We start from the raw sequence: 15956 nt of genomic DNA on the forward strand, positions 1-15956 counted from the left end.
TGGCCAGGGATTGACCTGGAAATGTGGCTACCTGGACCTACTCTCAAAAAGGAAGGACCCACTTGGAAAACGACATCACTGTTCATGTTTGTATCTCCAAGAAAGGGGTCTCCATGAAGTCCTTTTTTAAAAAAATCCAGCTTTGACAGCCTCTGTCCTTCCAGATGGTGCACAGAGCCAAGCCTGTCAGAGACCCTTAGTCTCCTGCTGCCTTTTAATGCTGCTCCTTGATTGCTAATGACCCCCAGCTGGACTGGCTCCTCAACCCATTTAACCCCTCCCTGCTGGGTCCCCATCTCACGCAGGGTGAGAGGCAGTGAGAGCTGGAAGTGGGAAGGTGCCAAGCCATCCAGGAACTCCCGCCCTTCCAGAGCTGGTGGCATGTTTCCCGGCGCCATCACGCATGTCCAAGGTTGCTCCAGTGGAGAGCTCCTGTTAACATGATTTTCACTCTGTTGTCAGATAAATGCTACCAGGCTTCAGATTGTTAAAATTTCATTTGACTAAGCCAGCAAACACTGAAAGAGCATTTCCTGTAGGGTTCGAGAGTTGAGGACTACTGATATGAATCCCCTGAAATATGTTAGTTTGGAAACTTAAAATTAAATTGCACTGGAACTGTCTTTTAGTCTGGTCGAACTTAGTGATCCGAGCAGATCGTATGTGTCAGTATACAAAGTCACTACAAAGAAACCTGAGTGAAGGTGATAATTTCCTTGTCTCGGCCTAAATCACTGTATAACACAGGAGATACCCATTTCAGGTATGCGGATAATAGCTGTATTTACTTTGGTTAAGCTTGGCTTGTTTTTTGTTTGTTTGTTTGTTTTTTGCAGTATGTGGGCCTCTCACTGTTGTGGCCTCTCCCGTTGCGGAGCACAGGCTCCGGACGCGCAGGCTTAATGGCCATGGCTCACGGGCCCAGCCGCTCCACGGCATGTGGGATCTTCCCGGACTGGGGCACGAACCCGTGTCCCCTGCATCGGCAGGCGGACTCTCAACCACTGCGCCACCAGGGAAGCCCTTGGCTTGTTTTTTTGCAACATGCTGGAATGTATTTTTTGCAACATACTGGTCAGGTGACTCAGAGAAGGGGGATTTAAAAGGGAAGAAAGCTGATGACATTAATTTGTTGAAAGATCTTGAGTCCAGTGGAGAAACTCAAACTCAGATCTCTCCGGACCTACTCATGACAAAATAACCTTCAATGAGAACAGAGGGAAGTGGAGAGCTTGAGAGGTCATTATTCTGTGTATGGTTTCATAAAGGGTTTTCATTAATCTCATATCAAATTGTAAGAAAACAAGGCAAAGAAATTAAATAATTCTATATGACCCTAAAGAACCAAAGTCTAAACTCTTGATCTGAGCAGAGAACTGGGAGCTTTGTGTCTCACTATTTTTATAAATCTTTAAATGTTTACTGGATAGTTGAACCAGATTTAATTTACAGTGAACTAAGGAATTTTTTTCCAACATGAAGCACAAGATAGGAAAATAACCCAAATGTAATTATTTTCTATTTAACTTTGTTTCCCCCAGACACTTCCTATTTTATTGGTTTTTTTGGAGATTAAAGCTGAAAGCACCAGAGTGATCTACTTTTTCACCACGAATACTGCATTGATCTCACTTTTGCATCTCATTAGTTTAATGCAAACAAAAGTCATACCTGTGATTTCATTTCGTCTGTTATTCACATTCTCTACTGTTGCCCACAGGTGCGCGCACACCTGCCAGTCATTTGTGTGTATAATCGCCCCGAACCAACTCATCCATACTAACGACTGCTCTCTCTACCTGTAAAAATATTTTAGAATTTATGAACCTTGGTGGGTGTTTGTACAGCTGTACGATATTAACCGGTACATTGCAGTTTTTGCTCACAGCTGGGGAAAGACTAAGTAACTGGTTAAAATGTGGTCTTTTAGTCCATCAGTGACTATCCAGAAAGGGGTTCGGATAAGGCCACCTGGTGCAGCATTGCTTTTTAAATGAGTGAATTGCGTTAGAATAAAGTTCTGGTATAGTTATGGAGAATTTTCCTCCCTGAAGCCCTGAATGCATTTTGTTTGGTCATCTTTAAATTCCAACAAGCCAGTAAGGTCAACAGCATTTATGTCCGTTTTGCAGATGAGGTACTAAGAGGCCAAGCGGCAGGAAATCTGCAGCCACAGCATCTTAAAGTTGGCAGGGACCTTAAAGAGCCTCTCAACTAATGGTTCTCACCCTTTACCTGCTTTCACACTGGTTTCATGCAACAAACCTCCATCACGTACATCTTTCACTGCACACAGTTGCTCACACATTGGGAAGGAGCATGACTCCTAGGAGAACAGCTCAGAATCTCCAGGCAAGAACAGCTGTAATGTCCCACATCACCACCCTCTTGAAAAAATCACTATATCAGTCCAACCCCCTGTTTCACAGATAAAACATGGCAGCCCAGGGGGCTAAGCAATTCACCCAAGGTCACATACCAGTAAGTTCCAGAACTTGAACTAAGCCCAGGCCTTCTGACCCCAAGTCCAGTGCTGGTGTCGCTACAGCTGACCGGCCCTTTGCACGCTAACAGCAGGTACCGGAACCAGGTACCCAATTTAGAGAGCCAGGCAGAGCTGGGGATGAACACCCTGGAATCCCCTGCCACGAGGAATCAAAGACCCATTCACAATTAGTATAGTAAAAACCAGCACTATCTGGTGTCCCATATCCTCAAGCATTCAAAATGTCGTTGCAATCTTCAAAGACATTCTTCCGTTCCATTTTTATCTGCTTTTACCTAGGACATTGTTTCCCAGCTCCCGAGGAGTTCACTAGGTGATTTGCATCTCATTAGGAGCTCCAGAAATGATATCTCCCAGCCTGCTGCCTGGCGCCATGGGTCCACTAAGCATCAGATACAGGTCTTAGATTTTTTTTTTTATGTTGACATTTTTGAAAAAGCTGAATTAATGCTGTTTTCCCACTGGGCACAGTTTGGGTGGCCATTTTGGCCTTAATTCCTGCCCCCCCCCCCCCGCCCCCACAGGACCAAAGTTAGAGAAGAGCCATTGTCAGGGAGGGTACAGAGGAAGTCAGTCATCCCACATGAAGACACCTGGCTGGAAAGGAATATTGTGAGACATCAAAATAAGCAGTTAGAAAACTCCTAAAAGCAGAGAGATGGGACATGATACAAACAATCTGACCACTATGCAAAGTAAAACAAAAAGAAAACCAACAGCAACCCATTAGAATCTGTATAACTGATTCTAAGCTTGCACATTTTAAACATTTTTGTCTAGTTTCAAATCTCCTGACACCTGAGTTTTATGTTTTGCTTTCAAAGGAGTCTTACTAGGTCCAAAAGGCTTTTCAGCTTTGTCATGCATTCATACTGAACCCTCGAGAAGAGCACTGAGCAGCATCGTACCTCTGGAAACCAGACATGTTTCCATGATCAGCAAAACTGTTCTCTTGGAATAAGAGAAATGATTTTCCCAGTGTCCAGGGAAATTAATGTCTGCTTTGGGCTCAAGCCATTTGATGCAGCTTCCAGTGCAAAGAAAATGCTTGACGATGCCGGGAGCTCTACTGGAGATGCTTCCCCTTCCCAGAATTCCTTCTGCCATCTCAAAACCTCTCTGACCCTAGGCCAACTTTTCAAGATGCAGCTAGCTAATCTGCAAAATCAACCTAAGCTCTTAGGAAAGAGTTAAATATCTGGTTTTTCCAACCCTGGCTACAAATTAAAATCATCTGAAAGGGGGAGGTTTTTTTATTTGTTTTTTTTTGTTTTGTTTTTTGCTGTACGCGGACCTCTCACTGTTGTGGCGTCTCCCGTTGCGGAGCACAGGCTCCGGACGCGCAGGCTCAGCGGCCATGGCTCACGGGCCCAGCCGCTCCGCGGCATGTGGGATCCTCCCAGACCGGGGCACGAACCCGTATCCCCTGCATCGGCAGGCGGACTCCCAACCACTGTGCCACCAGGGAAGCCCGGGAGGGTCATTTTTTAAACAATAAAAATGCCAGAGACCTAACCCTAACCAACTGAATTAGGATCTCCAGGGATAAGGCTGAGGCGTCAGTGTTTTTCAAAAGGCCTTCAGGTGATACTAATGTACAACCAGGACGGAGAATCACTCTCATATAACAAGAATCACGACAACCCCTTAGGCGCACCTGCTCTGCCTCGGGTGCCATGCTTTCTCTTTCCATATATTATCTGTCATCCTCACTACAGCCTTACTTGCGTGATCATCATCAGTGAGTTCAGACTTCTAACAAGTGCTAGAGATGGGATTCATAGTCAGTTTTTTCTGACTTCTTTTTTCTTCTGTAACATTCATGTTTCTCAAAGTGTGGGACATGGACCTCTGGTGGTCTGCAAGTTGATTTTACATGGTGTGTGGATGTGACCTTAAATAACACTGAATTGTGTAGAAGAAAGTTACTCCTTTTATAGTCCTCAGTTTAAATTCTTCAGGTTAAGGAGAAAGTCATAGTGATGTTAGTATGTCTTACGTTCCTCTCACATTTACTCACCTGTCTTTTTAACAAACCTTTAAGAAGCCCAGAATGTTCTGTGGGAAACAGAACCTAGCTCAGCTGTGAGAATATTGTTTTGTTCTTACTGTATTTACTTTACGGTTTACTTCTATTTATGGCAAATGACACATGTTTTCCCTTTACAGTAGTAGTTTCATTTTTAAAGAAATGTATTTAAGAGAAAAAGAAATTGGCTGATTTTAAAATATTAAATAAAGAATAGTACAGGTGTCTCGAATATAGCAAAAAATACTGAAGTGGCAGATGAATGCAGAAGTTTGAGAAATACTTTCCCACAACATGGTAATTTTGAAAAATGGGCATCTCTACACCTACTAGCCAATGGGACCTCTCATCCTTTCACACCAGACAGGCAACTAGTTCCATCCTTTTTAGGTCCAGCCGGGACCTTTGAACTTTGCTGCTGCTTCCAACTCAAGAGGAATCCTGAAACACAAATGGCTAATAACATGGGAAGGGGGAAAGGAAGGGCACTTACCCTCTCAAGTAATCAATGAAATGCAAATTAAAACAAATGACGTGCCATTTTTTCACCTATTGAATTGTCAGGCTTTTTCTTAAAGATGCTGACCCATGCTGGTGAAGGCCTTCAAAAACAGGTAATATCAGGTACAGGTGGTAGAAGTATATTTTGCTACCCACTTCCTAGAAGGCAATTGGAAATAAAATTTTAAGTTTTTAAAATATGTATAGTCTTCGGCCAGTAATTCCACTTCTAGGGATTTATCCTAAGAAAATAATGTGAATTATCAAAGATCAAACTATAAGTATGTTCCTCACAGCATTGCTTATTAGAGAAAAACATTGGAAACAACTTCCATGCCCAAAACAGGAAACTGTATAAGTTAATCACGGTTCATTCATAAAATGAAATAGCATGCAGCTATTAGAAATGATGCCATTTAGACTAAACTGGAAGACAGATAAGAAACTTGTTCCATCATTTGCTACTATTATGGGAATGGGATTGGGGTTTTTTTTTTTCACTGCTTAACTTATTTGAACATCATTCATTACTTTAAAAAATGTAACTCTAGAAGTATAATACTATTTTTAAAGTAGATTAAATCATGGGAAAACATTTATGACTTTATTGTTAAGTGTGGGGAAAAGTAGTAACAAATTAGATGAATGATTAAGTTTTGGTTTTGGTTTTTCTGGCTAAAAAAGTGAATACATATTCCTAGAAAAAATATTGAAAGGATATTAAGAAAAAAATACTTAATGAACCTTGTTTTTAAAAGGCCAGTTTCATCGCCCTCCTTGGTAGACTAAGGTTCCCCAGAGATGTCCCAGGATAAGAAAGTCCTTGGCAATAATATTCTAATTGACAGAAACAAAGAGTGGACCACAGAGATACAACAGACCTTAACAAGAATGATGAATAGTAACCATTCATTCATTCAGTCATTCATTGTTTGTTGAGTGTGTGCCAGGACCTGAGCTGTGAGATCGTTTTAGCGGAAGTTATTACCACTTCCCTAACTAATAAGGGGAGAATTCCATATAGAAAATTTATAACTCCACCATCTTCCACAGGCACTAATTTAACTCAGGGATATTTTCTTTGTAGCAGTTTTGCAATTTTGAAGAAGATTGTTCATGACATAACATGGCAACTGGGAAAATTTGTAGCTTTCCTTTCATCTTAGAAAGGAAGATCTGAATTACATGCACCCCAGGAGAAAATCTCTCTTTCTGGTTGTGTGTGTGTGTTTTACAAAAGCCTACTGAATTCCTTCGTCCCTCCCGAAGTTAGATGTGGTAAGGTGAAAGCTTATAAGAACGTCTCATTTAAAGAAAAAGCATTGTAATAGAGACCATGGCCTGGGCCTTGAGGTTTGAATCAAAAGACCTGAGTCCAAGGCTTAGGCCCTGAGGGGAGACCAGCAGAGGGCCCCAAGCTCCCTGGGCTTCAGACCCCTTAGATATAAAAGCAAGGAGCCTAACCACAGAGGTTATCATCCTCCATGTCATAACTTAAAATTGAATTATCTCTGAACTACCAGTCATAATTTCTCCCCTTCTACTCCCTGTCAAGGCTCTGAGCATCCCTGACATAGCCCATGCCTCAGCAGATCAGGAGCAAATGCTTTACAACACACTGGTTGTTTATCTGAAATTCAAATCTAGCTCAGTGTCCTTTTTTCTTCCCTAAATCTGGCAACCCTAATTCCATAGATTTCATAACTCCATAATTTTCCAAAGACTGCATTTTTAAGGTAGTGCAGATTATTGCAGACTTTCTGCCAGTGTGGTTGTTATTGGGAAGGGAAGATTTAAGATGGTCTAGTACCTTGTCTCTCAGCCATGGCTGCACATTAGAACGACCTAAGGAGATAAAATATGTGTTTTTATATATATATATATATATATATATATATATATATATGTATATGTATATGAGATAGATAGATAGATAGATAGATCTATCAAGGTCCTTATCTGAGCACTGGTATTTTAAAAAGCTGAACATCTACTGTAGTGTGAAGAAGATGACCCTAAGTAGGATGTATCTCGTAACTCTGTACAGGATTTGCCATCTGTAAATCTGGAACGCTGAACACTGTGTTTGCTAAAGGGCTCAGGGGGATGCTTTACTTGGCAAGTGACGCTGGGAATGCCTCATCCACAAAATGGCAATCAGATCAGCAGTCATACTGCTCAGAAAGTATCCCTGTCTGCAGAGGCCCTCAAGGACGGTGCAAAGACTATGGCTCTCCCAGTATGCCCTCTCCCAAGAACCCTGCTCACTGCCTGTCCACTCCTCAGGGACCTGGAATCCATACTGTCCCACCCAGGACGGGGAATATTTTGGCTGCATGTGCCATCCTGCCGTCCCTGTGGTTGTCCTTCCACCGCTGCAAGCCCAGCTAGGAAATTTACCAGAACTGGCACATCTGTAATGGGTGATGGAAAGTGAAACTAAGTGTTAGGGGACAATGTTAGGCAAGAGCCTTTGTGGCCAAAGTAGCTGTAACTCAGCAAGTCAAATAGAGTAAAGGAAGTCATTTCTTTCTTCATCTCTGAGACCCTGAGAGAAAACAAAAAGCCTCATTTGTAACTAAAATTGTGTTTGAATTAGGGTTGCCAGATTTAGGGGGAAAAAAGGACACCTGGCTAGATCTGAATTTCAGATTAACAACCAATCACTTTTTAATATAAGTATGTTCTGAATATATACTCACACTCAGAAGGTATTGGTTGTTTATCTGAAATTCAAATTTAACTGGGTACCCTGTATTTGATCTGGCAACTCTAGTTTGGATATACCTGCATGTTCAATAAAGAAAATTGAAATATTAAATTTCCAAACCAGTTGTTTAAAGTTACGGAACAAAGCTATCAACTAAATTCAGCCATTTGTCTCTCACCAAGGACTTGGCCAGTTGTGCCGCCACACAGTGATCTGGAATCAGGGAATAAGGAGGATGCATTTCCTGGTGCTCTTGAAACTCTCTCCATATTTCTTCCATGTTCCGACAGATTTCTCTCCAGTTTATTATAGAGCTCTGTGACAACTCAGAAGAGAAGGGTGTATTCAAGGTCTCAACTATGAAATCAAAAAGTGCAGGGGGAAAAGAAATGTACAGGGGTTCCTAAAAGGAAAGAGAACCTATGTTAAGCTCAAACTGGTATCTATGATATGATATACTTTTATAAAGCACAACAGGTAGGTAGCACCCAGAGTATTACAAACTGGAGAATTTGGCCTGGCTTAACAAATATTTATGTGAAACGGAAGTTGGCTACTTACAGAATATGAACATCATTGTCTTCAAAGTAATAACTCATATTCTAATGTATATCTTCAAACTTGAACTGCCCAGCTTACCTACATAAACTAGTCAAATGAACTAGGAAAGTGCCAGGTAACCCTATTGTTTTGTATCTCCTATGAGCAAACTGGCTCAAGAGCCAGAAGACAGAGGTTAAGCTTCCACTCTGCCACTTACAGATTTAGCCTTTCTTACCTATAGTTTCTCTATATATTGAAAGAAATCATAATTTTTGTCCAACATGCCTCATTTTTTATTTTTAAATTTTTAAGGGAAAAAAATCATGACAAACTTCTCAAAGTGCACACATATTTAGATTTAATCGGTATGCCATATGCTATTTCGTATTTGCTTCTTTTTCTGAACTTTGAATTTTCATCTATCAGTATCATACCCATATTTATCCTCATTGGTGCCTTTATGGTATGACATCATATTTATATCTCAGAGTTAACTTGTCCCCAATTATCAAATATTTATCATGTTTCTGGCTTTTTTCTGTTAAAGAAAGTATTGTTCTAGCTTTTTTCAGTTAAAGTATTATATCCATCTTCGTACAAATGGTATTTTTTTCTCTTTTGGTTTACTTTGTTGGGACATGTTCCTTGGAACAAGTTGCTTAGCTTTTGTTATCTATTGTCAGGTAACTTCAGGAGAAGTGGAGCCTATGGACTCATATGTGCACCTGGGGCCTCTCCCACACTGTCTTTTTACTTTTTGATTTATCCTAATTAATAGAAAGACAGTAGTAATTGCTTTAATTGAAGCTCTTTGTCAAGGTGGCTGAATGTTTTTCAATATCTCATATCATAATTGCATTTCAACATGTATAAATATTTCTCCATCTTTCTCTTGCCTCAGCCTTTCCACATTATGGATAATAGACTTTTGTGTCTATATTTTTAAATTTGTTTTTATCTTTTGTTGCACTTTCTTTCATCTTAAGGTTTTGTTACTGTCCATCATATAGAATACTTCACTTTAATATAATTGAACCCATCCTTGTCCCTAATATCTTCTTCCACATTTAGGATATATAGTCTATTTCATTTCCTTCTAAAGTTTTTATGGGAATGTTTAAAATGTTTAACTATATAGCTCATCTGGAATTTATTGTGGCTGGTGAGAATCAAGAAGTATATTGAGAAAAGTAAAAGATTTAGAATTAAAAAAAATTAATTTGAGTCCAACAGCAATAGCTATGGCCTTAGGCAAGTCACTTAACCTCTTAAGACTCAAGGTTCTCTATTAGACTGAAGGTAGGGACCTTGTCTTTTTCCTTGTTGTCTTCCCTACAATACTGAGCAAAGTTCTTTACATATAGAATAAGTTTTATAAGGTGTATATTTAAGTTACATTTTTTGCATATTGCTATCCAGTTGTTCCAACAGCAGTAATTGAATAATGATTCATTTCCCAATTATTTATTTGGTTGCTTGTGATCGATCATATATCAGTGATACTCAGATTTGTTCCAATGGCAAAGCACCTGGAAGTTGTGGCACTTCTTGCAAAACATCATGAAATACAGAGATATTAAAGTTAAAATAATGAAAATTAAAATTTGATGCTAGGGCTTCCCTGGTGGCGCAGTGGTTGAGAGTCCGCCTGCCGATGCAGGGGACGTGGGTTCATGCCCCGGTCCGGGAAGATCCCACATGCCCCGGAGCGGCTGGGCCCGTGAACCATGGCCGCTGAGCCTGCGCGTCCAGAGCCTGTGCTCCGCAACGGGAGAGGCCACAACAGTGAGAGGCCCGCGTACCGCAAAAAAAAAAAAAATTGATGCTAAATCAGACACCAGCTTACATTAGATTCTAGTATGGTATAGATACCACCAGATACCAACAGTTTGTCTTAATTTATGGGAAATGTTAAAATAGGTAAAATTCAATCCAATAACTGAATTCTTTCTAAGAATCAGGAAAAGAACACCCACCTATGAAACAGCAAGTTCATCAAGAGCAAAAGTTGAGAACCACGTCTTATAGTAAGCATTCCCAGTTGAGAATATAAAATAAAAGCTTCTGATCAATTGTAAACTTTACATAAAGTCCAAGTGAATGGGGCTGAATGTCAGCTGAACCCCAAAACTATTTAAGATCAGTCTTTTGAGTTGTCAAGTTTGGAATTCCTGTAATAGTAGAAAGTCTAAGAGGGAGTAGATGTCAGATCTCCAGTGCATACTCACACCAGCAACCTTAACTCTAGATGTTTCTGTTCATTAGTCTATGAATCAGAGGAGATAACAAAAGAACCTCACAACCTTATGTTCTACCATATTACAGAATATGAACTTCATAAAGCGTATGGAGGTAGGTATGTTGGAACTATCAGAAAGTACCCTTATCAATTCTGGATTCCTTGTACTCTGAGGATGACGCCAGTACCAGAGGCTTGAATCCTGTTCTCTGCACAGTTCCTGAAGATGTGGACAGGGATGTCTGTTAAGGTTATTGGAACCTTCTGCAAGCACCATCATATGGCTAAGCTAATTAATATTTTTTCATGGAGCTTACTTTTACTTAAATTTGACTTTTTTTTTTTTTTTTTGCCATACGCGGGCCTCTCACTGTTGTGGCCTCTCCCGTTGTGGAGCACAGGCTCCGGACGCGCAGGCTCAGCGGCCGTGGCTCACGGGCCCAGCCACTCCGCGGCATGTGGGATCTTCCCGGACCGGGGCATGAACCCGTGTCCCCTGCATGTGCAGGCGGACTCTCAACCACTGCGCCACCAGGGAAGCCCTAAATTTGACTTTTTAAAACAATTTTTTTATTAAGAAAGACAATATGCTGTAGTTTTTTTTTTAACTGCCAGAACAGGAGGTAAGAGATCTAAGGTTGGGTCCCCGCTCTGCCACTTGAACTGGGGTGTGTCATTCATTTTTTCCTTTTGTGAAAAAATGGGTATTTAGAATGGATGGTTCCTAAAGTCCTGTATGGTTCTAATAGTCTTGTTCAAACATAGATATGTTCCATTCAAAAAAAAAAAAAAGACGCAAAACTTCATACTTAGGAAATTGATAATTCACTCTTCATTATGGTCCTTGCTGAGTCATTCTTCACTTAGAAAATTCCCCCAGAATTTCCTTGTATAGTAGGAATCTCTAATGAAATCAAGCTATGATTCCAAATACAAAGCTCCAACTCTTTTTTATAAATAATTAGTTTATGGTATACCCTTGGTCCAAGAAAGTGATATGTCTTCTCCAAACCATGACATTCATGAGCAATATTTTATGGCGGCTGTGTTTGCGTGCATGCAGGCACGCGCACGCGCGCACGCGTGTGTGTGTTGGCAAGAAGTTAGAACTGCTGAATCCTGATTCAGATATAGTGCCAAAAGGACAGCAGATTTCATGAAAATCATCTGCTTGGAAGGGAAATAAATCATGACTTTGTTGGACCTGTGGTTTCTTAATTTCTAGTACACTCTTGGTCCAGGGTTCCAAAATCAGGACTAACACAGAGAGGCTGCTCTGTGAAATCGTGCAATCATCCTTTCCCCTTCTCCTTTACACTACCTCCAGCGACTGCATGGATCAGTGGTATTGTTCAAAGCATTTCAGAAAATACTAGCTCAAGCCATTTGCCCTCCAAAATGTATCCCCCCAAAATGTATCCCACCAAAAGGTTTGCTTCTCATCTACCCAAGAGTGTGTGTGCTCCAGATGTCTTTGAACTCTCACTGTAGGATGTGGTGCAAACTGCCCCAGATTGCCTTCATTGCCTTAACTGAGTTATCTCACCAAGAGGGCATTCTCTACTCTACAAAGGCTGACCACCAACCTCTACTTCACCAGCATGGACAAACCAATTTTCTTTCCTTCACTCTTGACTGCTGACTCATAAGAAAGATGTAGGCAAAGTCCTCGACAGCTGCCCTTGTTTACACTTAGCAATCTGTGTGTGTGTGTGTGTGTGTGTGTGTGTGTGTTTAGCATGATATTTCTCCTAATATTAGCAAAGCTCTAACGTGCCCGTTAAAACAGGACAGAGTTTCTGCTATGTGCATTTATGTGATGAGCGATTTTACACTCAGTTTTCCCAAAACCTCAGATGCTTTACAGTAAAGTTTTGCTATCCTGTTGCAGATTCAGAAAACGGTCTTGCACAGAAGCAGCGAACACCTCACCGAAGATGTCAGCAGCCCAAAATGTTGAGTAGTCCTGAGGACACCATGTACTATAACCAGTTAAATGTGAGTTCAAAGTGGCCATAAAGCTGTTTCACTGGCTTTGTTTCCAGTTAATAATTCTGTTATTAATACCTGTTCCAGCCCCTCCAGCCCCGCCCCCACTCTCTTATACTCTCCTCTTGAACATGTGCTTAGGCCCTTTATCTGTTGCTTTCATGTCAGGATGTCTGCCTTCACGGTGAATAATTGATGTGGTTTATCAAAGACGAGCAAGATGCATGCTTCATCAGGCTCACTTGAGCCCTTTGATCAAAAAAATTATGCTGTGACTTCTGATATTATCAGCATCTGCTTGCATTCAACACAAAATCACTTTGAATTAAAAATTAACGACTTGCTGCTTTCCTTTGACTGTGTGTTCTTGGCCCTCTCCACAGGGAGCTCTAGAATATCAAGGGAGCAAGAGGAAGCCAAGAAAACTTGGGTAAATATCTGTCTTCTTAGTTCTAAGCAACTGTAAACAGAAGGGGTCCTTTGTGATATTATAGAAAATGCAAAACTTTCCAGAGAGGCTTCTAAAAATATGCAGTGGGGATATCACCACTATTATTGACACTGGAAACTACTTTTCACAGTAGCAAGTATACAAAACTTGAATCTATTCTGTCTGAAAAGACTGAAATTGCCACCAAAAGGCAAGTGTTATTTTTCATAATTACCCCAGGAAATTGTACTGTGCTCATAATTTGAGACGTGTATCAGGCTGTATAAAACTCTCCCACAAATCAGAGCACTCCATGCAGTGCAAATAGGCCGCTTCCCCACGTTCCCCTACCCGTGGGCCTTAAAGGTACACAAAGTATAATTGCCCCCAATGGTTAGCCAGGGACACTGCGGAGTTTGTGGCTGATTTGCTTGTTAGCATCTCGATTAAGAATAGGAGTGAGACCGGTCAGAATGGCCATCATCAAAAAATCTACAAACAATAAATGCTGGAGAGGATGTGGAGAAAAGGGAACCCTCTTGCACTGTTGGTGGGAATGTAAATTGATGCAGCCACTATAGAGAACAGTATGGAGGTTCCTTACAAAGCTAAAAATAGAACTACCATACAACCCATCAATCCCACTCCTGGGCATATACCCTGAGAAAACCATAATTCAAAAAGAGTCATGTACCCCAATGTTCACTGCAGCTCTGTTTACAATAGCCAGGACATGGAAGCAACCTAAGTGTCCATCAACAGATGAATGGATAAAGAAGATGTGGCACATATATACAATGGAATATTACTCAGCCATAAAAAGAAATGAAATTGAGTTATTTGTAATGAGGTGGATGGACCTAGAGTCTGTCATACAGAGTTGAAGTAAGTCAGAAAGAGAAAAACAAATACCGTATGCTAACACATATATATGGAATCTAAAAAAAAAAAAAATGTTCATGAAGAACCTAGGGGCAAGATGGGAGTAAAGATGCAGACCTACTAGAGAATGGACTTGAGGATACAGGGAGGGCGAAGGGTAAGCTGGGACAAAGAGAATGACATGGACATATATACACTACCAAACGTAAAATAGATAGCTAGTGGGAAGCAGCCACATAGCACAGGGAGATCAGCTCGGTGCTTTGTGACCACCTAGAGGGGTAGGATAGAGAGGGTGGCAGGGAGGGAGACGCAAGAGAGAAGAGATATGGGGACGTATGTATATGTATAACTGAGTCACTTTGTTATAAAGCAGAAACTAACACACCATTGTAAAGCAATTATACTCCAATAAAGATGTTAAAAAAAAAAAAGGTACAGATGTAAAAGAAAAAAAAAGAATAGGAGTGAGGTAGGTAATTGGTACTAGTCTGAGAAGTAAAGATCAGGAAGGGAACTTTCTCATCTAGAGGGAACCAGACAAGTTAATTCACATAATTTAAGTTGCAATATGATTACAATTTCCAGATACCACTAAATTGGGCCCATTATTAGTGTCTGACCTAGATGTGAAAGGCTTTGTGGATCAGACACCAGTTCCTCCGGGCTGGGGGACCCTGAGCTACCGTAAGCTGCCCCCCCAACTCAGTGTTGGGGCCCAACCCTGTTCCAAGTACTCACACAACTTAAGCTGCCCCATTGATGACTGCTGCACTTGTTTTCTTTTTCTGCTGAAACTCTTTCCTTTGTTGCAGCCAAATCAAAGTGCTTGATGGGGAAGATGACTATTACAAATCTCTGTCACCTGTGGGCTCTATCCCCGAGGAAGACAGCTCAGCCCACCCTCTCTTTTTTTCTTCATCCTCAAAGGGAGCATCTTCTGCTCAGCACTGAGCTGTACTTCCTGCCCCCCAAGTCTGTTGAGGGTAAGAACAATCATGGTAATTGACTGATTGTCATTTAATAAGAAAGTCGTGCAATGGGGTCAGCTTCTATGGACGTGTGGTCTGTTCTGGAGCCTTACTGAACAATTTTCAGATTTCAAACCATTTTCTCCTACCTCTATCACCCTCCCCACATCTGCTGTGTAGCCTGACCTAGGCAACCTCTCCTCTCCTCATCCCATGGGTCCCTGTGGGACACTGAGCACACCTCCACTACAGCAATAACCATCATTCATGCCCCCAACATCTAAGAGGGTATCAGTCTCACGTGTGGACACTGATGATATTTCTTTATTTTTCCCACCATGTCATTCCATGCAGAATCCGCCCCTGTGGAAATCCAGGAGTCCCTTTCCTCCTCGCATCTACACTGCATCCCCTTCCCCTTTGCTGGTCTTTTCTACCCCATCCTGCCTCTCCGCAGGGTCAGGGCTCCATTGCTGAGTGCCCCCATCCTTGAGGAGTACACTCAAGGTCTCTGAGGCCAGGATAATTTTTCATGCTCAGGGGAACCTGAATCTTTCAGGTTCTTCCTTTAAGACAAATGAACCCCTCTCTTGCTAATTATTATCCTGATAAAGCCTTTGCCTCTTTATTCTACCTTACCAAGACATCCCCATCAACTTGGCAGTAAAAAGAAAGGAATGAGATGGAAAGAAAATCTGGACCTGTCAGAGTCCATGTCACATCGTTTTGTAACTGTCCATTCTCTGGTTGGCTGTCTCCATGAGGCTGTGAGTGGCTGCAAGGGAAGCATTTTGTCTCGTCCACCTTTCTGTGCACAGAGCCTAGCACGGTGCCTTGCACAGAGAGGACATCCAGTAAATGCCCACCCTTGAGTGAGTGGAGAGACTTAGTTATACAACATATCTGACAGGAAAGTTACTTTCAATTATATGTGATAGACTATTAATCACTTTTCTTACACCATAAGCTCTGATTTTTCAATGAAGTTTGGCCTAGTCCTATTGTAATGATGTTTTACCATATATTATATTACTCAGTGTGATTCAGTACAACAAGTGTTTTGAGTAACTACTCTGTGCACAACAATATGTGAGAGATTGCTGTGTGATATGAAAACCTAACAAGACCCTTTCTCTAGAAAAGATGTTCTTAACAT

The 15956-nt window shown here is 41.2% G+C and overlaps 1 protein-coding gene across 1 annotated transcript in view; it reads left to right on the forward strand.

Annotated features, from left to right (window-relative positions):
• Window positions 1-14783, forward strand: part of MYO3B (myosin IIIB) — a gene marked incomplete at both ends in the record, with an annotated part of 388194 nt that extends 373411 nt beyond the window's left edge. Inside the window, 3 exons of the mRNA XM_082841630.1 lie at window positions 12420-12526; window positions 12901-12947; window positions 14645-14783. Coding sequence (XP_082697756.1) covers window positions 12420-12526; window positions 12901-12947; window positions 14645-14783 — 293 coding nt within the window. The remainder of the gene's footprint in view (window positions 1-12419; window positions 12527-12900; window positions 12948-14644) is intronic.
• Window positions 14784-15956: the final 1173 nt, after the last annotated feature.

The sequence above is a fragment of the Leucopleurus acutus genome (genome assembly GCF_964270905.1).
Source record: "Leucopleurus acutus genome assembly, chromosome: 6".
Classification (NCBI taxonomy): Eukaryota; Metazoa; Chordata; class Mammalia; order Artiodactyla; family Delphinidae; genus Leucopleurus; species Leucopleurus acutus.